The following is a 23975-nucleotide window of genomic DNA, read 5'->3' as shown; positions in this document are numbered from 1 at the left end:
AGGTGAAAACCATGGCAAAAAGCGGGTGAAAGCCAGCTTGGGTGTGCTGCGGTATGAAGAATGGTGTGAAACCCCCAGGTGAAACTTGTGAGACAGCCAAAACGCAGTGAGCATCAGGAGTGAATGAAAGGTTTGCACAGCCTCCTGTGAACTGGGTGCATTTAGAATAGCCACACAACAGGAAAAATACAGCAATACACCTGTAATGCTTTTTACTGGGTAATTGCAGACCGCTGCTGATGTTGGCTTTTAAACCTCACGGCATTCACCCGGAGCTAGAGGTGTGCGCCAGGGAGGATGAGCTTGCAGGCCCCGGGGACTGCTGCGTCCGCTCGTGACCAACAAGGCAAACCCCGGGTAAAACCAGGTCTGGCTCCCCGGCCCCGACCCCCACCCAAGGAGCTGCCTCCGGCGGGGCCGCACCGCCCGGCAGGCCTCGCTCGGGGCTCACGGCAGCCCGAGGCAGGGCGGGAGGCCGGGCCCTTCCCGGGTGCAGGCCACGGCCGCCACGAGCGCTGCCCGCCCGCTCCTCGCGGCCGCGCCCTGCCGGGCGAAACGGGCGTCACAGGGGGCGGGCGGGCAGCCGGGGCCCCGCCCCCCGCAGTCGTAGCACCGCCTCGCCGCGGCGGCCCCTCCTCAGGTGAGGGCCCGCACCGCCCCGCGCCCAGGTCGGAGCCCGGAAGCCCCGGGGCGCTGGCGGTGGCGGCGGGGCCATGGCGGTGCCGGGGACGCGGTGGCTGCCCCTGTTCCCTCTGCTTCTGCTCCTCCTCGTCCTCGCCATCCCGCCCGCCGGTGCGGCCCTGCGGCTGCTGCTGGGCGCCGCGCCGCCCTTCACCTGCTCCCAGCCGGTAAGCGCGGCGGCGTGGTGAGCGCCGGGAGCTCGGTGGCGCCGGCCGGGCAGGGGCAGGGGCACGGGCACGGGCAGGGACCGGCGGCGTCCCCGCGGTGCCCGCAGCGGGCCAGGCCCGGCCGCAGGGACGGGGGGGCCGCTTTCCGCGCTGTCCCGCGCCGCCGACGGCCGCGAAGGGGCGGGGGGCGCGTTCCCGCGGGGCCCGGCCGGGGACGAGGAGCCGGCGGCGGCGGGAGGCCGGGAAGCTGGGGTGAGGGAGCGGCTTCCCGACTGGGGCGGTGCGGGTGTCAGCGTGGTCTCCCTCACCCGGGAACGGGTTTGTGGGGAGGGGGCGCGGTGCCCCCGGCCGGGGCCGGCGTCTGGGCCCGTTCCGCTCCCTCCCGAGCGGGGAGCGGAACGTGTTGTGGGGCAAACGCCCCGGAGCCAGGGCGCGGGGGCACGGCCCGGGCCGGCAGCGGGGGGGCCGTGCCTGGGGCCGCCTCCGAGCCCTCTTGGCCGGCCCCGGTGGCCTCGGCCCCGCCGCGGTCGGTGGCGGTTGCGGCCCGGCCGCAGCCTCAGCCAGGTGTCCGCTGCGCTGCTGGGTTAAGAGCCGGTACTTGGTTTTGAACGGTTTGGGGGCTTGGTTGTGGTTGATGTGGGCTGTACGCACTGTGTGCAACTGCGCTAACTTAACGTTAAACCAGAATTATGAGTACCACAGAGTTAGCCTGGCCGTGTGATGGCTGCCAGGAAACGCCTGCCACTGACATCTGTGAGGGGCCGTGGCTGGGGCTGAAATTTGCTTTTAAAACTGCCTGAAGTTACTGAGCAGGATGTGAGTCTTCGCTCGTAGCAGAGATTGCCTAATGTACTCCATGTTTTAACCTCTTCCTTGCAGCCCAGAGGTTTTTAGGAGGAAGCAATGCATCTCTGCTGGAGCAATAGGTAAACAAATACTGTATGTACTTGATACTTCGAATCAAAGGCAGATTTTGATTGCCTTTTTTCCCTGTGAAACCAGCTGGAGAAGATCCACATTAAGAGGTGCAGATGTGGTGTCTATATATACGAAGTGAACTAACCAACCTGAGCTAACTTTGGCACCCCAAAGTATGAACTCCTAGCTAGTCTCTCTCTCTCTCTGGGGGTTTGTTTGTGTAAGACACATGTAAAGAGTGTGTAGAAGGGGGAAGAAGTCTGATTTTAATTTTGTTTCTGTTAACAGCGGTGCATGTGTGAACAGGATAACTGCCTTCTAAGCTAGACAGTTTTATGTGTCGTGATGCACTCTCAGCAGTCTAGTGAAGGCAGCTAGTCAGATATAGTTGTAGGTATACATAAACCAAAACATGTCCTTTGGGATGAAAGCTTCTATATTGTTTTCCTGTCCCTTTTCTATTCTGCCTCCTTTCCTAAAGTTTGACCGTTAACTTACCCCTGTTTTACCTGACCTCTGGTGTCTTCACTCCTATTTAAAAATACCACAAGAAAACAGACCACTTCTGCAATTTTACTTTAGGCTGGGCATTGTGGAGTACAAAATGCAAAGTCTTAGAAAAGGGGAAAGAAGACATTATAATATTGCTTAGGCATCTAACATAACCATGAGTATCCCAAACATTGTTAGTCACAGAGAGCTTGAAAGTAATACATCACAGAGTTTCTTTGAGTCCTTGAATGCTTGGACGTTGACTGACTTTCTCTTCCTGGCCGTAGCTCCTGTTTTTTAGGGAACGTGAACCACAGTAAGTTGATGGGGGGTTCACCAGTACATCACCAGCTTTGACTGAGGAAATCTGTTGCCCCACGCTCTGGTTGTGCTCATAGATCAGTGAATGTGTAAGCCTGCTACTTTGGCCTTTTCTTTCAATCAGCCGTTTTCTAAAATGCGGACAAACTTAAGCCCATAAGCAACCTCTTTAGAAGCAATTGTGAAGCTGCTGACACATATATGAAAAAGTACCATCAACTGACTTATGACAGTTGAAAACAATTTCCCCTTCCTTTTATCAGTTGCAGTGTTTTCAGGGGATGATTTGGTAACCCTTCCAATGAGTGACTGCAGTGTGGTTGAAAAGGGAAACTGTTGCTGGGCAGGGTTGGTAAGACCCACTTCCTTTTTGTAACCCACCACACTCGCGCTGCTGTGGCTGAACTTGTAAGTAGGTCAGGGTGAGCAATAGCAGTTTTTTCAGCCAAAGTCTCACGTGGCAGAGGCTGTTTTGGAGGTGGAGTGGTGGAGGGAAAATGTAGGAAAGTGTTGTATCAGTACTGGTAGACACTGAGCATTTAGTTTCACTTTCACGTTAACTTATTAATGCTCACATCTTATTAAAATGCCAACAAATGCACTTAATGGGCCCTGTTCACCACCACTCCATCAAACCTGCTCAGCTGCAAGGCTGAATAGCACTGCTGCAAATCCAGTTCCTTCTAGTAACTATTGTTTGAATATGTCATCTGCAGGGAGGTGGAGTTCAGGGTGTTTTCTATGCACAGGTGAAAAACATCCCACAGCTTAAATACCCATCCAGTTGTTCACCATCAAGTGTTTAATCACTGTGTTCAGTCATTGGGCTATAACTGTTTCCTGACATGGCACACCTCAGTGTCCTGGAGGAGTGCAGTGTTTATAACCCTGCTACCTTTAAGGGGTTGGATAGGTGTACATAGTTTGATCATAGAAATCTATTTTTCCAGCTTGATGGATACTCAAAGTATCTGGAGAAGAATTGATGTAACATGTCTCATCAATATGAGCAATGGCAATGCATATGAGGAAGATTTTTTTTTTTTCTGGTCCTCCTTGACAGATGTGTTAATTTTGCTTTTTGCTATTGACTAACTTCTCTTTCCCCTCTGTGGCATAGTTTTGTTGTGTAGGATGTTACCATAAACCATGGTCACACTTAGTGCCACTAAAATATTTCTGGACTTCTTGGCGTGAAAAGCATTGGTGACCAGAACTACCAGACATCAACATAAAAAAGATCAGTGATCAAAACTACCAAAATATGATAAAGAAAACTTTTAAACTGATTTTTGTGAAGAAACATCAACTTTTGAGTTTGGATTCGAGTTTGCTGATAACTTATATGAGGGCAGGAGGAAAAACGTAGAAACTATAGAGAAAACAGCTTTAAAAAAAATCAAAGTAATTTTGTAAAAGATGGTTGTTTCCTAGCAGCCTTAAACAGATCAACTTTCTGCAGTTATTCCTACAATGTGTTCATGGCCTGTTTATCTTTCCTTCTTTTAACTAAGGAATCAGGAAAGGGAAACTGCAGTAAACTTCAAATATGCCAAGCCTCAGAAGATATGTAGAATGGCTTATAGGTGAGAGACAGATTTTGGAAAGCTGGAGCCCTTCCTGATCAGCAGCCGCTCTTTAAAGGAAAACTGGACGCTTGCCCAGCTCACGGCAGTTTTCTTGCTAGTTACCACAGCATCCTGCTGGGAAATCTTGGCCTCCTGTTAATTTAATTGAATTGTTATGACATGATGCTCTTAATCAGTTTCCTGTTTTCTTCAGATTCATACGATTCTCCATGGCATATGGTCTGTTGGGTTTTTTTATGTCAAAAGCAAGGACAATCTTAGAAGAAAAGAGTGAATGAAATGTTGCTTAGTTTTCTGTGAAAATATGGCAAGTAAACAGTAAGAGTGACCGTGCCTGTCCTCTTCTGCTAATAATAGTTTTGGGCACCACCTCACAATCATCTTGTTCTCATATTTATCCCTCCCACGTCTGTAGCTTTGCTTGTTTGGCCTGAAAGGCAATAGGAAGCTGATGAGAAGAGAACATCTCAGTTTAAGCCCCTTCTGTAATAATGTGCAGAGAATGTTGCCTGGCTGTGGGCTCCATCTTCAGCTTTTCTGCAGAGCTCTTCATTTTTGTTCCTTCTCTTCCCGTTTGTCTACTTGTCTGTTGCATGTGGACTGACATGTCTCAGTTCTGTCAGTGCTGCTTACATGCTTCTAGCTCTATGTGGGTGAGCAGAAACAATCGTGGCTGTTAACTATTTCTATTGTATAATCTAAATTTGTGGTTGCTGAAGTAGGGAAACTAAGTTAAATACTTCTGCTGACCACAGCTTTGTTAATGCACTCTGAGCCAATGCATCAGATAAGGTTTTGGTTGGTTGGATATTTACAAGGGAAAACCAGCAAGTATTCCCCCTGGTGCTGAGGAGATAGCAAATCTGGAAGTAGTTGACTTATTTTACTGAAAAAACGACTTTTCCTTTAAAGCTTCCTGGCTTTTGAATATCATTCTCTGGAGTTGCACTTTTTTGATATAAAAGTGTGCCTTCAGCTGCAGTCCAGCCCACCTGAGCAGTATCCAAAAAGGAGGTGAGGGTTTTCATTGTAACTGCTTCCTAGGTATCCTTTGGGGTTGTTATATCTGCCTGCATCATGGCTTTATCTTTTCCTGTTATCTTTGCTTCCTTACGCCAATAGCAAGGACTTCCTGGCTGGATTAATTGTTGTTCTGGGCATTTTTGGCTCTTAGGTTATCCTTGTAGCGCTTTGGGAACTGGGAAGGGTGTGGACCAACAATTGAGTTTGTTCAGGCTGATGTGTCGTGGGAGAATCCTTTCTGCCTTCTTGTGGTAAACCTGCTAAATTCATGACTAACTGGTGGCAGCTTAAAACAATCCAACATAGTCAGCTACACACAAAAAATGGTTACTGGCACAGCAGGTAAACAGGCTAGTGTGGAGTAGGAAAAAAGCGTGTGTAGGTAGCCCCTTGAAAATCCTGAGTGAGGTTGGGAAACAGTGAAAACGCCAGAAAAACTATTGTTGTTTGTCCCTGTAGAAACCCGGTGCTGAAAGGTAAAAGATGTCTTAACTGTCAAGTTTCAGTTCTGAAACTGACTGATGGCTCCTGATTAAGCTCTTGGCTTTTTAATCAATATCGGAAAGGGCACAGCCTCATTGTTGCTGGGAATGTAATTGTGAACACTTTCCCTGGGACAATAGACCTGGAGGAAGAAAGAATCTGTTTATAAGCTGTGCTGGTTCAATATTCATATTGATCATAAAACAAAAAAGGTGAGATGTAGCACTTAACCATGTCTTGTCTGCTTATAAACAGAAACACCAACACTCAAAGCAGATACTGCCTCTCCTCAGGTGAATAATGCCTTATAATTAAGGGCTTTATTGTGATGCAATTTACAATAATCGCTGATAACTGCAACAGGAGGAGGACAAAATGACTGACTATGAAGTCATAGCTTTTAACAGAAGTTATTAAATTACAAACAAAAACCCATGGTTAGTAGCCTTTTGTTGTTGTTGCTTGTTGTGGGTTCACCCCATAACTCCACACAGCCACTCACTCTTTCCCTCAGTGGAATGAGGAGAGAATTGGAAGGGCAAAAGCAAGAAAATTTGTGGATTGAGATAAAAACAGTTTAAATAAAGCAAATGCTGTGTGTGCAAACAAAGCAAAATAAGGGATTAATTCACTACTTTCCATCAGCAGGCAGGTGTTCAGCCATCCGCAGGAAAGCAGGGCTCAGTCACATATAATGGTTACTTGGGAAGACAACCACTGTAACTTCAGATGTCCCCTCTTCCTCCCCCCAGCTTCTATTGCTGTCGCATGGTTTGGGGTATCCCTTCAGTCAGCTGGGGTCAGTGGTCCTGGCTGTGTCCACTGCACCCCTTTATACAAGGGGCATTGTCAGGCTAAGTAATTCACCTAAGAAAGCCTGATTAAGCATTTTGGAGTGTTGGGAGTAAATTTTTTTCATAACTTAATCTGCTTTTCCATACTAGTTGTTAGAACTTTTTTTTTTTAGTGATTGTTAGATAGTTAGCGGGAACCTGATTTGGGAGGTACAAAACTGCAATAACATTTCTGTTAACTGTACTTGTAACCAGTTTTCCGTAAGTCTGATAGGATCTAAATACTCAATGGAGGATGTCTGCAAGTACCTCTTGCATGTCCTTACACAGTGACATTAAGTTCATAGATTTAGTTTGGTCTTGGCTATGTTAGAGTTCCTCTGCCTTGCGCAGGGCACTGCTACACAGCTTTTGGGGCTGCTTATCTCAAGGTTTCTATCTAGCAAGACTCTGGGTGTTGCCAGAGTTGTCAGTGCCACAAGGTAGCACTGAAGCTGGGGATCCAACAGCGAGGTCAAAACTTTGGGAAGATCCAGAGCAAAGATGCAGGTAGAGGCAGGTGGTTTCTGCAAGTGACCTGCTTACACCTGGGGGTCAGGGGAGAAAGGAAGAGAACAGAGTGGGTGAAGGAGAAGGAAGGTTGTGTGTCACTGTTTATTCCCCTTCCTTCCTCATTTGTAATATAAACTTTGATTAATAGTGAAAAGTAGTCGGAATGTTTGTTCTGACTGTGGGATGTTGCCTTAGTCCTAACTTAGTGCACCAAAGGTGATTTCATTTTGAAAAATCAAGCTTGCTGGTAGGAAAACAATTCTTCACCAAAGTTCAGTTCTCAGCCAAAGTGCTACATACATTTGTGTGTACTTAGGAGTTCAGGATGGCCAATAAGGCAGACACCTTCCTTTGAATGGCTTGAAGTGTTTCCTAAACAATAACAAAGTTGGTCAGTATTACATAGCTTAAGTGTTGCATGAATCCTTCTCAATATACCTATTGTCTTGAGTACATTTGTAGTATATTGGAGCGTGGATGTGTTTCTTGTGAAGGGTGCCTGAAAACTGGATTTATACCTGTGTATTGTTTTGACTTGTGTAACAAAAGCCTGGAAGAGATTTTTCAGGTTTTATTTTTTTATATAAGCATGAGAAGCTTAATGCTAAATCTGCCTGCTTTCGCTCAGGTTTGTCAGAACATAGATACATTAGTTGAAATGTGAGCATTAATGCCTGAAGTATTTTTTTCATAGTCACTGGAACTCTGCTTGTTTGTTTGAAATCAGTTGCTTGGCGCGGCTTGTGGTACCCGATTTCACCAATTGCTTATACTTTTTATTTCCTTCAAATAAGAGAAAGCTTATTAATTGATGTTTTGCCTTCACTAGGAATGCTTTAAAAGTAGGATGTAATTCTACCCTGTTACAAGCAGACAAAGGCCAGCACAGAAAGAGCAGTGCCCACCTTCATCCTCATGTCTGGTGGCTTGTTCCCTACCTCTACCATACAAGCAGGAGCAGAGGTGCAGGAGGGCAGAAGATCTGTTTCACAGCTGACCTCCCTTCCTTCCCTTGAGTCTGCTTCAGGCTGTAGCCAGGTGCCCACATGGTCACACACATGCTTGTGCCAGCACAGGGCAAGCTGCAGTGCTGGTGTAAGTGAAGGGAGGTCTGGGGCTGTGCCTCTGGCAGTGATGCTGTCTTATGCCAACTCGGTGTCTGTGAACTTCAGCTTTCCGTGCCATGCTGGAGGGCATGTTCACTACCAAAAAGGCATGGCTGGCTTTCAAGCACGCGTCCCTGAAAATGCAAATACAACCTTGGATAGCAACAGCTACACAGCATTAATAAGCTAAGCCCCAAATACACTTGGAGTTTACCTTAGTAAGTTGCAGAGAAGCTAAAAGCCCCACTGCCTTGCCTCCTCCACTGGAATGAATTATATTCTGGCAACAGTGTGACAATAACATTCACCTTTATGTGTCAAGGTATAGGAAGTGACTAGGGGGAAACCTAACCCTCATCTTGATTTACTAAGTCAGTGAAAACTTCAGACTTCCTTGTCACTAGGACTTTGCATCATATTAACCAAGCAAGCTTACATGCTTTTTCCTGGTGACCATGAGGTCTTACAGTATAAACAATATATGCCAGGGGGAAACCAGGCAGAGTCCACATAACTTCTAGACATGCTTAATTTAATTTAAAGAGAGTCTAATTCTGATTATTTTTTTTCCTTCATGGGTTGCCTCTCAAATATATTTCTAGGGAATAAAATAACCATATCTGCTTTCAAGCCTGGCACTTATTAAATGTTGTCTTTTCCCCTGCCTGCTTCTTAATATGTCATAAGGAAAAAGACCAGCCGTAACTGATGTAACTTTCTGTTCAGGGGATGCCCTGCAGTAGGCAGCACATAAGGCAGTACTTCAGTGGCAAGCCTAGCTGCAGAGAGCTTGTGCTTCCAGTCAGGTGGGCTTAGACCTTGCAAGATTTGCCAGCATGATCACTGCTGGGCAGCAGTAACTTAAAGCATTTTTGCTTAAAAAAACATACCCATCTACTTCAAGCAGTCTCTCATGTCACACATTGGTTTCTGTTTTCGCAATCCTGGATTCTGGAAGTTTTTTTCTATCATCATCTTGCATTTTTGCCTCTTCAATTTCTTTCTGTTACGGCAACTACTGCTGTCACATATGCGGTTTCGGTGTGCACAGGTTTCATGCCCTGTGTCCTTTGGTTTTGTGATTAACAACTTTGTGCAATGTTTCCTGATGGTTTCAGTTTGTATGTATCACTATTCACTGAACTGTTTTCTTCCTACCACCAACCAGAAGCAAATTACTGTCAACCCAGTTTCTATTCTGAGTAATATTCTTGTTTCTTTTCCCCCACAGGATTTAAACTGCCTCGTAAGAAATAGTAAGTAACATTTTTCTTTTTTTCATCAGATCATGCATTATTTTGTTTCAATCTGAGTTCACGCAACAAGTTCTTCCTGCTAGAATCAGAGATGTAAAGTGAAGCACTGCTATCATGCCTTGCTTTGAGAGTGTGTGGTTTGATCCATAATCAGCTCCAGCTAAAACAAGAGTGGGAAGTTGTCTTTTTCAGGATAGAGTTTGGGGCTGGGTTGGATAGAACACAACCCAACTTGTTTAGTTTCTGTTTAAAGCTGGGATGGTCAGTTTATAAAGAAATGGGAATTTTAGGACAAATCTGTTAGTAAATGTTCATTACAAGCTATTATGTATGATAGTACTTGATGAAAAATTAATGTATGAACTAGAATAGAAAGGGGCATAAAGGGGTGCAGCTGAGAGTGATTGATGTAAATTATTTGGCATAAAGACCAGTGAATTAACTAAATGATCTTAAAGGTCTTTTCTAACCTAAGTGAATCTATGAATTGGAAAAGGAAACTAGAGTTACTCTAAGTCCCACTGAACAAATAGATTGGACCTATTAAGTGTAAGAGGTTGAGTCTTAGTGATGGCATGCATCTGAAACACTTTAGCATAATTATGGGTAATGTTCTTAAAGGAGACTGTTCTGCATTTGTCAATTTGGTACGCAGAGGTGTCTGGACGGTGCTACAGAACTCCTTGGCCTTTCTTTGCAGTTGTTCTAAGCAGGCTCATTTCTGCTGCGGTGCCCAATCCTGTATCATACTGGCACAAGTATTTTTGTAGCTAGCCATGCTTGGCATGCCGGATTGGGGAGATAACTGCTGAAAATAATCAGATTTAAAACTTTTCTGGCAGGAGAGGGATTGGGTGGGATCAGATTGGATCATATACCCCACTGGCAGATGGCCATTGGAATACAGCTTGACAGCACAGCTAAGTCAAACTGCAGCTCTGCCATTAAAATGCTGCCTTATTTGAATATTTGGTTTAAATTTTGCTTTATGGTTTTTGTTATGGTTTTCTGCTGTAGGGGAAAGATCTGTGGGTTTTTTTAGTGCTCAGTACACTCTTTTCTGAAAGGTACTTTAATCTTACCAGGTTTTCTATAGATATTATTTGGTAGAATGAGTATTTGAGGATTGTCTAATTACTTCCTAAGCATAAAACTATGCTGTTACAAGAAGGGATAGTGCCCGCTTTCTACTGTTCCCATCAATGACCCAGCAAAAAAGACTGAAAGTGTACTTTGGGGGTGGCCTGACTGTGCTATTTTTAATATGCTCTGATAAGTCAAATGTCTTACAAAAGTCTGTCATGTCTGTCTAATGCCTGTCACACCCGATTTCATTTTCTGATTAGATTACAGAACCAGTTTTCCCTAACACTGTGTTAACTAGCATAAATTATTTTTCTGTCCAGAAAGCTCATTAATTTAGAAAAAGCCTAACAGGCAGTTGTTTGAAGCTAAATTCAGATGCATAGGCAAATTAGAAGTAAGGCAGTTTTGAAACAAAGTAATAAACTATTGGAACAATTTCCCTGGGCAGCTTACAGACTTGTTATCATTGGAAGAATGATCGGTCTTCTGACATCGGTCTGTTTCAGCATTGAAGTATGTATGGGCTTGCAGCAGGAGATATTGAGTAAATTTACTTGACCTGTTTAGCCTGACTACATTGATTGTGGCAATTACTCATGGATTTTAAGGAAAAGAGGAAGTGTAAGTTACTAAAATGAGTGAGTTCGTAATATTACAGAAAACTTAACCTGCTTGCTGAAAACTGCCTTTCTGAACTGTGAAGCAAGCAGTCTGTTACCCAGTTTTGCCCTCTTGAGTAACCCTGACCCAAAGGGCGGACCATAATTACAATTAAGCAGAGCTTCCTCGGCCCTGCTTTAAATGCTGGTTTTCATTTGCTGGACAGGTACCTGCATGGAGGCAAGCTGGCTGCAGGTTACCACGTGGACTCCTTCTGCTCCAAGCAGTCTTCATGTCTCTTCTGACGTTTTCCAACAGACAGATGGAAAACTGCTCCCTGTGCTTCGAATAGAATGGAAAGTGGCCACTGATGGTAAGTGGTGTTGTTTAATGTGAACGTGGAGTGGAGCAATTGGGTATGATCTAGTAAGGATATGGAGGAGAATTATGACTTGAAGTCTTTCACTGATCTAGTCATGAAAGCAGACCTTTGAAATCTGGGGGTTTGGCTGTTTCATGTTGTTTGGTTTGGGGGATGCTTTTTTATTTTTCTTAGTGATTGAAATAGGGCTTTGAGTGTGCTACGTATTCAAGAGTTTAAAATGTTTCCACTAGTATGGGGTAATGACATTTAAAATGGGAAAAGCAGGTAAAAATGGAATCAAGTGGCCCACAGCTTTACCACTGTAGTAAGGGGAGGAAGGAGGTTCACACTGCAAGCATCACCTTTTCAAGACATAGTAATGACTGCAGCAGTCTCGTGCAGGGGAATTGCATCTACAAACTGAAGAAATGAGAATTAATTTGAGAGTGCATAAATAACGTATACACTACTAACCTAGTGCAAGTTCCTCCCATTTCAGGTAATGTAGTTTTTGTAGCTTAGGTTTCCTGTACGCACATGTGTCTTGACAGAGGAATAATTGTCTCATTGCTTGGAGCCTAAATGAGGACCAGTAATTCACATTTTCTCACTGTACAAACTGTTTGTATATGATGTTTCCCTTGTTTGCTTTTGTCCATGGTTTTGCACTGATTCAAGACAGACTTAAACACATTCATTTCTTCCTTCTGCAGGGCCTGTGTCTGAGGGCTATACAGAGTTGTTATTTCAGTATAGCTATAGTAATGTAGAAGCAGGTGTGACTCAGGTACCCAGTCATTTTCTGTAGCTATGGTTATAAACTTTCTCATTGGGACTGTCTGTACCAAAACAAAAGCATATTTGCTTTGTTGCCCAAAGTGCACGAAGCAGCCTTGAGAGGCAGAGCTAAACACAACACTGAACCTATGGAACTGCCAGTGTGTCTGGAATTACGAAGTTGCCTTCTACTTTACCCCCTCATTTGCACAGATGGAGCTCTTGCCATGCAGGGCAACCCTTTAGCTGAAAGTGCTGTTAGTCAACCTGTACGCACACTTTTTCATTGCTATCTTTGTGGGGATCCTCAGCACTTCAAAGGAGTCAGACTGTGACAAGACTAGGCACGGTAGTAATCTCTGTGGGGGTTGCAATCTCTAGATGTGCAGATGACATATCTCTCTGTCGCTGTGCCTGCAGCTAGCATCCAGTATCTCCAAGGGGCAGAGCTGGCTGTGATGCAAGTGAACAGCAATCAACAAATCTGCGCTCAGTTTGACTTCCAGAACAACTTGCCACTTCAGGTCCGTCCAGATGGAGGCCGGGTGAGTGCAAAGGGCTCTAAACTACATTTTCTAGTCCATGGGTTTGTTTCTGCTTTCACTGCCCTATACAATGAGGTTATTCATTTTATTTTTTTAAAAAAAGTACAAACCGGTTAAAAGAGTTGATGAAACAATAGATACTGGGCTTGAGACCTGCTGTTTCCAGTTTGTTTTACTTTTGTGTGTAACTGCATACAAGTTGCTTATCTTGGTTTCTCTTTCACTCTCCTGTTCCTTCAGGTTTTAAGAAGTACTGCTCTCGGTGCCTAGCACGTGGCATCATTTTGGTTGTTGCTTAAAGCAAATAATTGTAGGAGGGTTTGTGTTCTGCTTGACAGCTGTGACATTTATAGCCTTTTTAACCAAACCCTTCCTTTTACTTCCACTTCTTTCTTGCACTCTCTTGCGGTGGAGGGAAGTACCAAGCTTGGGGGTGGTCCTTCAGCTTACACTCAGTCTAGGAAGCGCATCAGAAAAATGCTGAGCATCCACAGCTCCCTTTATGAACAATAGGAATCTGGAGTTCATTGCTTACCACACAGAATTTGGCCGTAGTTAGCTTACCATCTGGAGCTAGTGTCTCTCTCCCACAGTTTGCACAGTATTGCTGATGTGGAAAACAGTATAGATCTAAGAAAATATGCATGGCATGGCCAGGTACAGACTATGTATGTATAAGTGCAATTTTAAATGCTTAGCACTTGCATAGCACTGGAAGATTCATACTATACTCAAATTCCCATCTCAAAAACTACATATTTTAGCCTAAATCTCCTTTTAGTTCAAAATGTAATTTAGTAGAAACTCCACACAGTTGTTTGGCATAAGACTGTTGTATCAGCGTGAGGATTCCAAGGAATAACTACTTTTCTCCTTCCGAACAGAAGAATTTGGGACAGACCAAGGGACTGGTATAGTTGAGTTCCATTGACTCTTTTTTTTTTTTTTTTTCTTTTTTTTTTTATAGTCAAGCTTCAGAAGAAGGGTGGGTCATATGGGGTGAGGGAACACAGTGGAACAGGGCCAACTCAGCTGTTAGTTTCAATGCCTTTATAGAACAACATTCTCATTTTAAGTCCTTACGAATGCATTTTGTTTTCAGTGGAATTTCACTTTTGACCGTTTTGAAGTGGAACCTGGCCAGACTTACCACGTGACTGTCTACCACTTGCCCAAACTGAGTGTAGATGGAGACTACAATTGCAAGTCCATGTCTCTCACAATACCTGGTAAGAGATGCTCTAGCTCACGTAAGCCTTCCGCTTCGGACTGCAGTGGTTTGTAGATCTGTAAGTTGCAGGCTTTGTTCCAGACCAGATCCATGAACTGTGAGCATGTTTGGCAATAAGGTGACAGTATTATAAAAACCTGTCGTCCTTTCTGAATATTGCTGTTTGGAAAGTCCATGGTGCTAGCCTTAGCTACAATACCCTTGCAGTATATATCCAAAATGCATATATCATTTGTGCTACAAGTCACCATCTGTCCAGAAGTTTATGAAATCTCTGCTTGGAATAAGGTGCATGTGGAGGAACTGTTCTGTGAAGGACAGACTCTTTGACTCTGGTTGACTATAGTGGGTACATGGAAGACACTGCTATAAAATTTTGTATATGCTTTCTGGAAAGCTGGACAAAGCTTAGGACTTGGGCCTCTGATTTCTGAGAAATCGTGTTTGTCAATAATTCTGCTACAGCTGTGGCTAAAGAGAAATTCATAGTTAAACCTGAAAACTCATATATGTGCCCCTCTGAGGGGCTGTTTGAAAGTAAGTTACAGCTCTTGGATTTTGTTTCTGAAATGTTCATCAGGGGAGCAGGCACAAAGAAACTTCATCTACATGAATGGGGCTGTAGAGTAATCTTCCATGCTCTCTGCAGACTATCAGTGCTGGTTTTGCTCACCATGAGATCTTTCAAAGTTACCTTTCTGCTTGTGGAAGCTGGAAGTACAGGCCAGAATTTCCAGAGTGGAAGGAGTAAAGTTTGGCTTCTAATATTAAATCTTAAAGTTTGATTTCAAAGGCGCAGTTAGGCATAATTTACCAAGAAACTTGATAGATCTGAGTGCCTGACCCTTTCTTGTGTACGTGAAAATTTTCCTATAACTAGAAATAATTTTTGTTGTTTTCCCCAAAGATGCTGAGCATCTGCAGTGCCCTCTGGCTGTGCTGCCTAGTTTATAAATACTTGGCACTCAATACAGAGCTTGAAAACTTGATCATAATTTTCTTCTTAACTTGCTTATAGTTGTCAATGTGACTTTGTAGTTACGGAGTGGCAATGTGGTCTGTCAGTCAATGTGAGCTAAAAAGAAGAGGGGGCATTTGGTTTTCAGCCCTCTTATCCTTTCTTATACCTGTCATTCTTAAGAACTTCCTGTCTTTTATCCTCCACTGTTGTTCAGAAATCTAATGCATTGTGTCAAGCTCAGCAGTTGCAGGGAGCTTTGCTGATTAGAGATTACATGTGAATTACAGGGGCACTGTAAATTTTCAAACTTTGAAAGTTGGAAATCTAAGATACGGAATGTTTAAGCAGGGAGTTGTTCCTTTTCCTTTGTCCAAACCCTGGAGGAGAAACATAGTTTAAGCTGTAATCCCACATTGCTAAATGTTGAATGAGTAACTCTGGATTTGACTCCGACGAAAGTCCCAAAGAACAGGACCAATCTGTTAAACGAAGCAAAGAGAATTATAAACGGTGAAGTGTGTTTTGTGATCAAGAAAGATTCCAGCCTCCTGGTCCTCCTGGGGCAGAATGCTTTCAGAGGAATCTATTGTAGTGGCATGATTACAAGGTCCAAAGGTCAATATGAAGTTTTAATTCCACTGTGACCCTCTTGGCTCAAGTCTTAAAGTAGCAAGGGTTGTTAAATATTACTGCTGTAAGTATTGTATGTTTTCAGTCTTTCTTATTAGTAATCTTGGTTCTGGGGGAAAAAAACCCACCATAACATCAGTGGAGGGGCTAGTTTATACACTGGAAACCAGTACTATTTTGCTGCTGCTTTGGATCAAAGATCTCTACTGACCCAGGAGGGCTTGGTTAGGTGTCTGGCTTCTGGTAAGGTAAATGGAGTTTTTTTCTGAAGTGGAAGTATAACATTCCTGACTACTCACTGATGGTCTTTTTTGCAGACTGCAAGGACTCTCTGATGAAAAGAACCATCCCATGTATAAAGACAGGTAAAAAAAAATTGTTTGAGTTATGTAGACATGGGTGCTCTGAAATATTTCTGACAGCCGAGAAACTTGAGAATATCTGCACTACTTCCAGGCAGCTTGTGGGAGCCCAGGATCCAAGGTAAAAGTCTAGATGATACAACTCTGCTTGTGAGCTTTAACCCGTGGATGGAATCAGCCCGATACCAAATTCATGTGGCCAGTTTTCTGAATGAGAAGAAGTGTAAAATGATCACACGTGATTTCATTGAGGTAATTGCTTTCCTAAATGATAACCCATGTGGTAATTTAGACAATTATTTAACAGTTGTTAAACAAGGACTTGAACCATTATATTGGAGATGTAACAAATGCACTTGAACAGCAATTTCCAAGATTATTTTCACAGATCTTTAATTGCCTTTGGAAAGAGGAACTTTTATTTCAGGAATTTGGTCGATAAAAGATCAAAAAGAGGTTTTATAATGCATGGAGCAGTCTGTAAACATCTGCAAAGATAACCAAAATTTGATATTTAACTATCTGGGCTTTATTACCTTTGTCAAGACAATGCCTGGGGGATAAGGCTAAATCAATCAACCAAAACTGAGGTGCAAAGTTTCAATAAATTGAGTAGTTCATCAAACGTGATGGGGAGGTTAATTAAATTTTTTAGATCATGAATGAGTGATTTTCTAATAATGTTGCAATCAAACTGAGAATAAATTCCTGTAGGTCTTACAGCCGGTGTTGTGGAGAAGTTCAAAGTAGATCCAGAGTGTCTTCTGATGTAAGAAATGTTCCCCTTCAGGCATCTGAGGGAGGAGAAATGCTGAATGCTTAGTACACACCACCCTTCCTTGGGCAAGGGGAGATATATTGGCATTCATTTATTCAATCTTTCCATTCCTTCCACACTTAAAACCCTTCATACTGCATGCACTGGTATGATACAACTTATTACTGGCACAGCAAGTACAGCTGTGTGCATATTTTCTTGGTAGAGGGGAATATACCTCACTTTGGAGTATGTATCTGCTAGTCATTGTAAAGACTAGATTTAGATTATGGTGATACTGATTGTATGTAGCAGGTAACAAGGGCAACTTGCTTGTTCTAGTGTCAGAAGCAGCAGTGTTGACAGCTGTTTTTAATTAAATGAGAAAGGTTGTTAATGTTTACACATTAAATAAGTGAAGACATTTACATTAAGAAACTGTAAGTTTAAGTTAACGCATTTGAAGTTATATGATGTACATCTTTAATTGCTTCCTGTTACCTGTGCAGCTTTAGCCTGCTGTCTTAACTGTATTACCGTGTCCGTCACACAAGATGTGCTGTGATGCTGGCTAGACCATTTATCCATTTTGTTCTCTGTGGACTTCTTGTTCCAGAAAAAAAACCTGCTGCTTTGGGCTACTCTGTATTCTCATATCAACTCCTTTTCTTTCATCCTGCTTTCATCTGGTTTTCTTCCTTTATAACTTGAATCTAATTTCTGCAGGATGGACTACAACAGCAAGTGAATGTCACAATCAAAATAGAGAAGAACATAAGAGCTTGCTGCAATTACAAAATACAGGTAGTGTCTCAGTGTTGTCCCTGTGTCCTTCCTTCACCACAAGGTGTTGAGCAGTTTAGAGAGGTTATGGGGTTTTGCACAGTGTTTTGTTCTGAGATTGGCTAATCTCTAATTATTTGCATCATGAAAACAATGATTATGGCTGAAAACTATTTTTTAATAGGTATTCTATGCAGACAGTGGCTTTTCCTTAGTACAGGGTTGCCAAGTCAGAGACTATGGAATGAGAATGGCAAGTGTTCAGCCTCAGGAGCTCACTGCTGCCTTAATATATAATGCAAGAATTCTGTGTCGCTGTGCAAGGCTTGTCAAGGCAGGGGGAAAGTAAGGTGGGGAGCAGAATTGCTTTTAAGAATAGCTTCTGTTTTCTGAATTTTTCAACTGCAGATTCAGCCATTCTTTGCGAACTGTGGCACAGACTGTCTGAGACACTCTGCTTTCATCCCATGTTCACCAGCTCCAAGTGAGAACTGCTTTTCTGTAAATTAGATTCCCATTGTCGTACGGATCAGAGCTGAATTTTTAATGTTACTCTTGTCTTTTGCAGGTGCAGACCCATCAGGTAAGAAGTTCTTCCAATACCCTGAATTTTTTTTGCTGCTCTTTTACCGTTATGTAGAATAACAAATGATCCTCCCTGGGAACAAACCAATAGGCAGGAAATGTCCCCTTTTAACACTGAGTTCAGAATGAATTTTAAGTTACTTCATGATTTAATGAGGCAAGTATTTGTATGCAGTGTGAACCTTAGAGCAGGTTTTTGTAGAGCTACTTCACTTGCATAAAATTCTTTGAGGAACAGTTTTGACAAGAAGAGTCTTAATATAAAATACTTTCTGTCACTTTGCTCAGTGTTAAAACATTTGCATAATACCAAGCAGCTTTTGGAGATAACAGCTTGCATATATTCATTTTTATGAATGTCAAGATAAATCATGTGCATAACTATTTGCTGGTGGGTTTTTTTTGCTGCAACACCTGTAAGGAGCTAGTTTGCCCAAGATTTTAAAAAAAAAAAGCATCACCCAAATTGGTGATTTTATTTATATTTTTTTTTAAGATGGATTACATGAACAGGCAGGACATGGGTAGCATGCCTGTCAAAGCTGGATAAACATTGCTGTTTAGAGGAAGGTTATTGATCTGTGTTTTCAGTGTGCTGCACATATGGTTCTTTGTGGAGCAAGTTTATGGTGTAGAGCATCATCATGAAAGTGGGAATTCATTTTGAGAAGTGGCTGTGGTATGTTGTAAGGGGGAAGTGCTGGACTACCCATGGTTTTGGGCAGAGCCAGGGTCCTTCTCCCTTGGCCTCTGCTGCTCAAGAAACTTCTGTTTTTCAGTGAAACTGTTATTTGTGTAAAGCAATGTCTGAGCACTGTTTTTGTACTCCAGGTGATATGATTATATGGCTTTACTGGTGCATCACTGGGATCTGTGTGTTACTGGTGGGATCAGTCATAGCAGGTGTGATTTGTATGACCAAAAAACGAGCAGGTAAGACTCAAACCAGCTAGGAAGAAAAGATTCAATGTTAAAATACATTTTTCCTACTTCTGTACCTATTCCTACTACTGTTTTCTTCCTTGCTGTTCTGATGTCTTCCCACTGAGCTAATTCCTACATAAATACCTTCTGTTCTACATCATAGGACTTGTAACATCCTAATACCATCCATCTAGTTAAGTAAAGCCTTCCATGGGTTATGCCATCTGATACTCCATTTTCATAGTGCTTCAGAGCTCATGAAGCGGGGAAAAAAGGAACTTCATAATTCAGTGTTGTTTCCTGCGGATTGCTATAGATATCTTTTCATTTATTGTTCTCCTGCATTGGGTAAGAGTTTTGCAGGACAGAATCTTCCTTTTTGTCCTCTACAAAATTCATTTTTACACAATTTTTGAGCTTAAATAATGTTTTTCAATTAATGTGGAAGAAGAAAAACATGGCACAGAGGTTGACATTGAGCAGGTTGGAAAATTGGGTACTTAAGGACTAATTCCTAGGGGGTTTTGTGCTGCAAACATGAGACAGTTGTCATAGAGAAACTGCAGCTTGCCAGGATATTTTTTTACCCGAGAGGAGGAGTAATTGGAAATCTGGAAAATTTCTTAACATCAAACTTAGCTATGAGGTGCAGCTAGGGACATTTTAGTCACATCTTCAGAGAAGCCTCTTTAAAAAAAGCTATTTTTAAAATATCCTCCTCTCTTTAAGGAGAGGTAGCAAAACAATTGGGGGTTCTGTACTCCTTGAGACTGGCCAGATCTGGGGAAGATGGAGAAAACTGGGTTTGAGTGCATTCCTTCTCCTCTCAAAGGAAAAATACAGTGCAGTACACAGCAGAATTAGCTGTAGAAGAGTCTTCATTCATTTAGTATATATTTTTCATTACGCTTCTCCCTCCCCATGATTTTATCCCTGCATAGTTAAAGATTATGGGGTTTTTATAAGCTAATCTTTGGAAGGTGTTGTCATTTTAAGGGTTTAATCTTACTTCATGTTTTCAGAACTGACAGTGACTTTCTCTCCCTTCCAGGACACCTGCGAGGGAAATGCAACCACAATGATTTGCAAACTGGTAAGATGTCCTGCCTGTGTTTTATCAGACAAATGTAATGCACTCTGGAAGTCTCACACAATTGTCCAGAAGGGGCTTTCATAGGCTTTACTACTTTGTAGGTGCTTCCCAAAACTAAGAGGTAGCCTTAGGATCTTCCTGTTTAACTAGAAAAAACTTTGCATGTGGAATTTGGAATGCTGTATTTGCCAGACAGGGCACAAATGCTTGGTAAAGTGGTGAGGCTTTTGACCCAGCTGAGGCTGCACTGGCAAAAGAACATTTGCTAATCATCTAAACAATAGCAATAGGAGATTGTTTTGGGGTGGTTGCACTCGGCTCTCCAGCAGATGATATAACAACATTTGCAAGCCTCTTGAAGCTGGTGCGTTGTTGGATGGTTCAGGGCATTTCACCACACAAAAACAAGGCATTATTATAAATCACAGATCTACTGTCTGGACTTTCATATTAAATTTATACAATGAGATGTTGTCGGCATGTGTTGCCAAAACAGCTTCAAAACCAGTAGTTGCTAGAATCTTTTGTTAATATTCTCCTATGTTGATTGCTGCTGAGTTGCAGCATTATGGTTCTGGGAATGCAGCTGGGATTACTATTTTTCTGTCTTCCAGCAGCGCCATACACCGACCTTCCTCTGCCACCCCTGAAGCCCCGAAAGGTTTGGATTGTGTACTCTGCTGATCACCTGCTGTACGTGGATGTGGTGCTGAAGTTTGCAGAGTTCCTGATGACAGTCTGTGGCACTGCTGTAGCCTTAGATCTGCTAGAAGATCATCAGATTTCAGAGTTAGGGGCGTTACCCTGGCTTACTCGACAGAAGAAGGAAATGGAAGATCTGTCTTCAAAGATCATCATCTTATGTTCACGGGGCACCCAGGCCAAATGGCAGGCCATGCTTGGGAGTGAGCCTGTGTGTCTCAAGCAAGATCAGCAAAAGCCAATGGGAGACCTGTTCACCCCAGCCTTGAATTTGATCCTACCAGACTTCAAGAAGCCAGCCTGTTTTGGAATGTATATAGTCTGCTATTTTGAGGGAATAAGTAGTGAGAAAGATATACCTGATCTGTTCAACGTCACATCCAGGTACCAACTGATGGACAAGTTTGAGGATATTTATTTTCGGATTCAGGATTTGGAGAAGTTTGAACCTGGGCGCATCCATCGAATCCAGGAAATCACAGCTGAAAATTACATCGATACCCCTAGTGGGAGGAAGTTGAAAGAGGCAGTACAAAAGTTCAAGAACTGGCAGACTGAGCACCCAGACTGGTTTGAGAGAGAAACCATCTGCTTGGATAATGATGAAGAGTTGCAGTCCCAAAACAGAGAGAGCCAGGTGGATTCATTGCTACATGAACCAGGTGGAATTGTGAAACACCAGCTGCACCTACGGGAGCCTGACCCTAACTGCTATGTCATCAACCTCCACATGCATGAAGGTGAAAGCAGAGGCTGTAAACTGCAGCCTCAATTTAATTCATGTGGGGATCCAACTTATCAGACTATGGTCCTTCCTGTGGATGAGGCTCCTCTAGTTCAGGTAGTGGAACCAGTCTCTTCCACAGAAGATGGAAATATACTTGGTCATCATGTGCTGAGTAATGAGGACTGTATGGAAGGAGTTCCTCTTCTGGAAACAAGCTTTCCAATGAGGAATGTCGTCCTCCACAATGACTCTGAAGTTTCAGCAATAGATGACCAGGGTCCTGCAAACCTCTTAGGTGAACTGAGACACCATCTGAATGGACTCATGTACTCTCTTTATCAGCAGAGTGTCATTCCTTCAGAGCGATCTCTCTGCCAAGAGGAGGCGGGCAAGCAACACCAGTTGGTCTTTGATGACCAATGCAAAGACCAAAGACAGTCAGTGCAGTCAGACCAGGGCTACATCTCTAGATGTTCTCCTCTGCCACCTGATGACCTTGTGGAGGAGGTGGAAGAGGAGGAGGAGGAAGAGGATCAGGAAAAACAGGTGGTCTTCAATGAACTCTCTCCAGAGGTCTTGAACAGTCTAAAGAGCCTCCAGCGGCAGCTGTTTTTCCAGGATGTTCAACAGAGCTCTGACTGGGGGTGTCCAGCTGAGGTGGTGGATGTTGGCCAATCCTTGGAGGATTGTTAGGCTCTGTCTAGGACGTGCTCCATTTGAAATACAGGGATGGAAGGTGGTACCCTACACAGTGCTGAAACTGCATTTCCAACACCGCCCTTGTCCTTGTATTATAAATTACTTACTGGTTGGGTCTTCCTGTCTGCGGCTAGGAGGCAGGATTGCCCAGTAGACTGGTAAGGTTGCTTCTAGTCTCTGTGGAGAGCAGTAGTGACTATTAGCCACCCCGTGAAAGAACAGGCAGCAGTTCTGTTCCTTGGGAAAATGTATTATGTTGAGTCCTCACTGATGGAGGTCAGAACTACCGTGGCTCATCCACTTGTGCCTTCCAGCTGTACGGATTCTATTGCACTGGATAGAAGTCATGTCCAGGGTTTGGAAAGCAGATATGTGGCAAAATGCGTTGCCATTTTAATACACGTTAAATATTTTGTTGAAAATACTATGTTAAAGATGTGCCTTAAACTTCAGTTAGGTTAGGGCTGTCTCTACCTGGTCGATATATGTATCTGGAGATTTTTTTTCTCTTGCCACTCATTCATTTGCAACTGCATTTCCATGGCCATTCAGGAAATCAAGTGGAGTAACTGAGCAGATAGTTGGATAAACTTTTAAATTGGGAGTCTCCATAATTCTCCCTACGGGGAGGTACATGCTTGAAAACCAGCAAGAGGAGGAAAAGGGAGAAGGGGATGGTGGACCAAAAAATGGGATTCAGGCTCATTATACAATTACAAGAAGAATCTGGGGCTGAATAGAGAATTACTGGATCAGGTGAATCTGGTGTATTCTATAACACACTGCTGCAGTGCTGTTTGCTTTTGGATATCTTAACACTAGGAAGACTCCAGTTGAAGATGTAGATGGTGACCACAATTAAGGAAATGAAAGACTGTTTTGGTGGAGAAAAAAGTGTAGCTTCAGTAGATGCTGGTTTAGAGTGGAGACTATAACTGAATTGGGGGAGGCTGAGCTAAAACAAGTATAAGATGTATTTATGTGGGTATAAACTCAAGTTCAGGGTAACCATTGTGAAATACTTAATAGACTGAGTTCATCTTCCAGGAGCAGTGATGGTAACTCTATCAGTTCCAGTGTTTTTTTTTTAAAAACGGGGTTTGATGCAGTAGAAAAAATTATTCCCTGCGAGTGACTACATGTTGGCCTGTGTGGCACCAACGGGGTAGCAGATTAGTTGGGGCTGGTGTTTACCCTGTTTGTTACCAGGATTTCTTCAGTGCAGCCCACTGGATAACAGCCTGTGAGATACAAATACATCCAGGCCTTTCTCCTTTGTGTTCAGACAAGCTTGTCATCTTCCTGTCCTTCTAAGTTTACTTGTCAAAAATCTTAAGATAATTTTGTTTCAGCTGTTTAAAGACCTGGTACCTCAGAAGATAATCTGTTCTTTTGACTTGCAACCCATATTGTATTATGTATATTTTATAATTGTATTTGTTAATAACTTGTTTTGTTCCTTAAATTAAAAAGCAAGAATACTTTTTGGCTATATTTACTTAAACACTTTTACATCCTCGGTTCTGCCTAACTCCTTATGTTAGCATTTCTTACAGCAATCTGAGGCAAAACTGAGAGCCAGAACTGAACTGGCTGACATATCAAAACATTCCTGCAAAATGTTGCAGCTGTAACCCGTTGCGCTGGATACAGCTGAGGGCCCTCACGTGTGGGAAGTGCATGGTCCTTCAAAATGGGTGTTGAAGAGGGGATGTTTGTAATTTCTGTGCAGGACCACTCAGTGAGGCAGGACTGTTAAGACAGCTT

The 23975-nt window shown here is 43.1% G+C and overlaps 1 protein-coding gene across 3 annotated transcripts; it reads left to right on the top strand.

Annotated features, from left to right (window-relative positions):
- The first annotated feature begins 581 nt into the window (after positions 1-581).
- IL17RA (interleukin 17 receptor A) lies at positions 582-23293 on the top strand. 3 transcript variants are annotated; one of them, XM_080391549.1, is made up of 13 exons: positions 582-848; positions 9358-9382; positions 11295-11441; positions 12630-12754; positions 13857-13983; positions 15894-15941; positions 16033-16190; positions 17422-17499; positions 17887-17962; positions 18047-18061; positions 18895-18996; positions 20039-20080; positions 20698-23293. In XM_080391549.1, the coding sequence occupies exons 1-13, from the start codon at positions 714-716 to the stop codon at positions 22200-22202; spliced, it is 2583 nt and encodes an 860-aa protein (XP_080247675.1). In that variant the 5' UTR covers positions 582-713; the 3' UTR covers positions 22203-23293. The 3 variants fall into 3 exon arrangements, with proteins under 3 accessions (XP_080247675.1, XP_080247674.1, XP_080247676.1); XM_080391548.1 differs by having other exon boundaries at positions 583-848; positions 20695-23293; XM_080391550.1 differs by lacking the exon at positions 582-848 and adding an exon at positions 1757-1774 and having other exon boundaries at positions 20695-23293.
- The last annotated feature ends 682 nt before the right edge of the window (positions 23294-23975 follow it).

The sequence above is a fragment of the Falco punctatus genome (assembly GCF_963210335.1).
Source record: "Falco punctatus genome assembly, chromosome: 6".
In the NCBI taxonomy this organism is placed as follows: Eukaryota; Metazoa; Chordata; class Aves; order Falconiformes; family Falconidae; genus Falco; species Falco punctatus.
This window is presented reverse-complemented; position numbering and strand designations above follow the sequence as displayed.

Coding starts and splice junctions, on each gene's coding strand:
- IL17RA (XM_080391548.1), top strand. CDS start 714: ATGGCGGTGCCGGGGACGCGGTGGCTGCCCCTGTTCCCTCTGCTTCTG. Junction 12,755..13,856: donor TCCGTCCAGATGGAGGCCGG/GTGAGTGCAAAG, acceptor TTTTGTTTTCAG/TGGAATTTCACTTTTGACCG. Junction 17,500..17,886: donor GCTGCAATTACAAAATACAG/GTAGTGTCTCAG, acceptor TTTCAACTGCAG/ATTCAGCCATTCTTTGCGAA.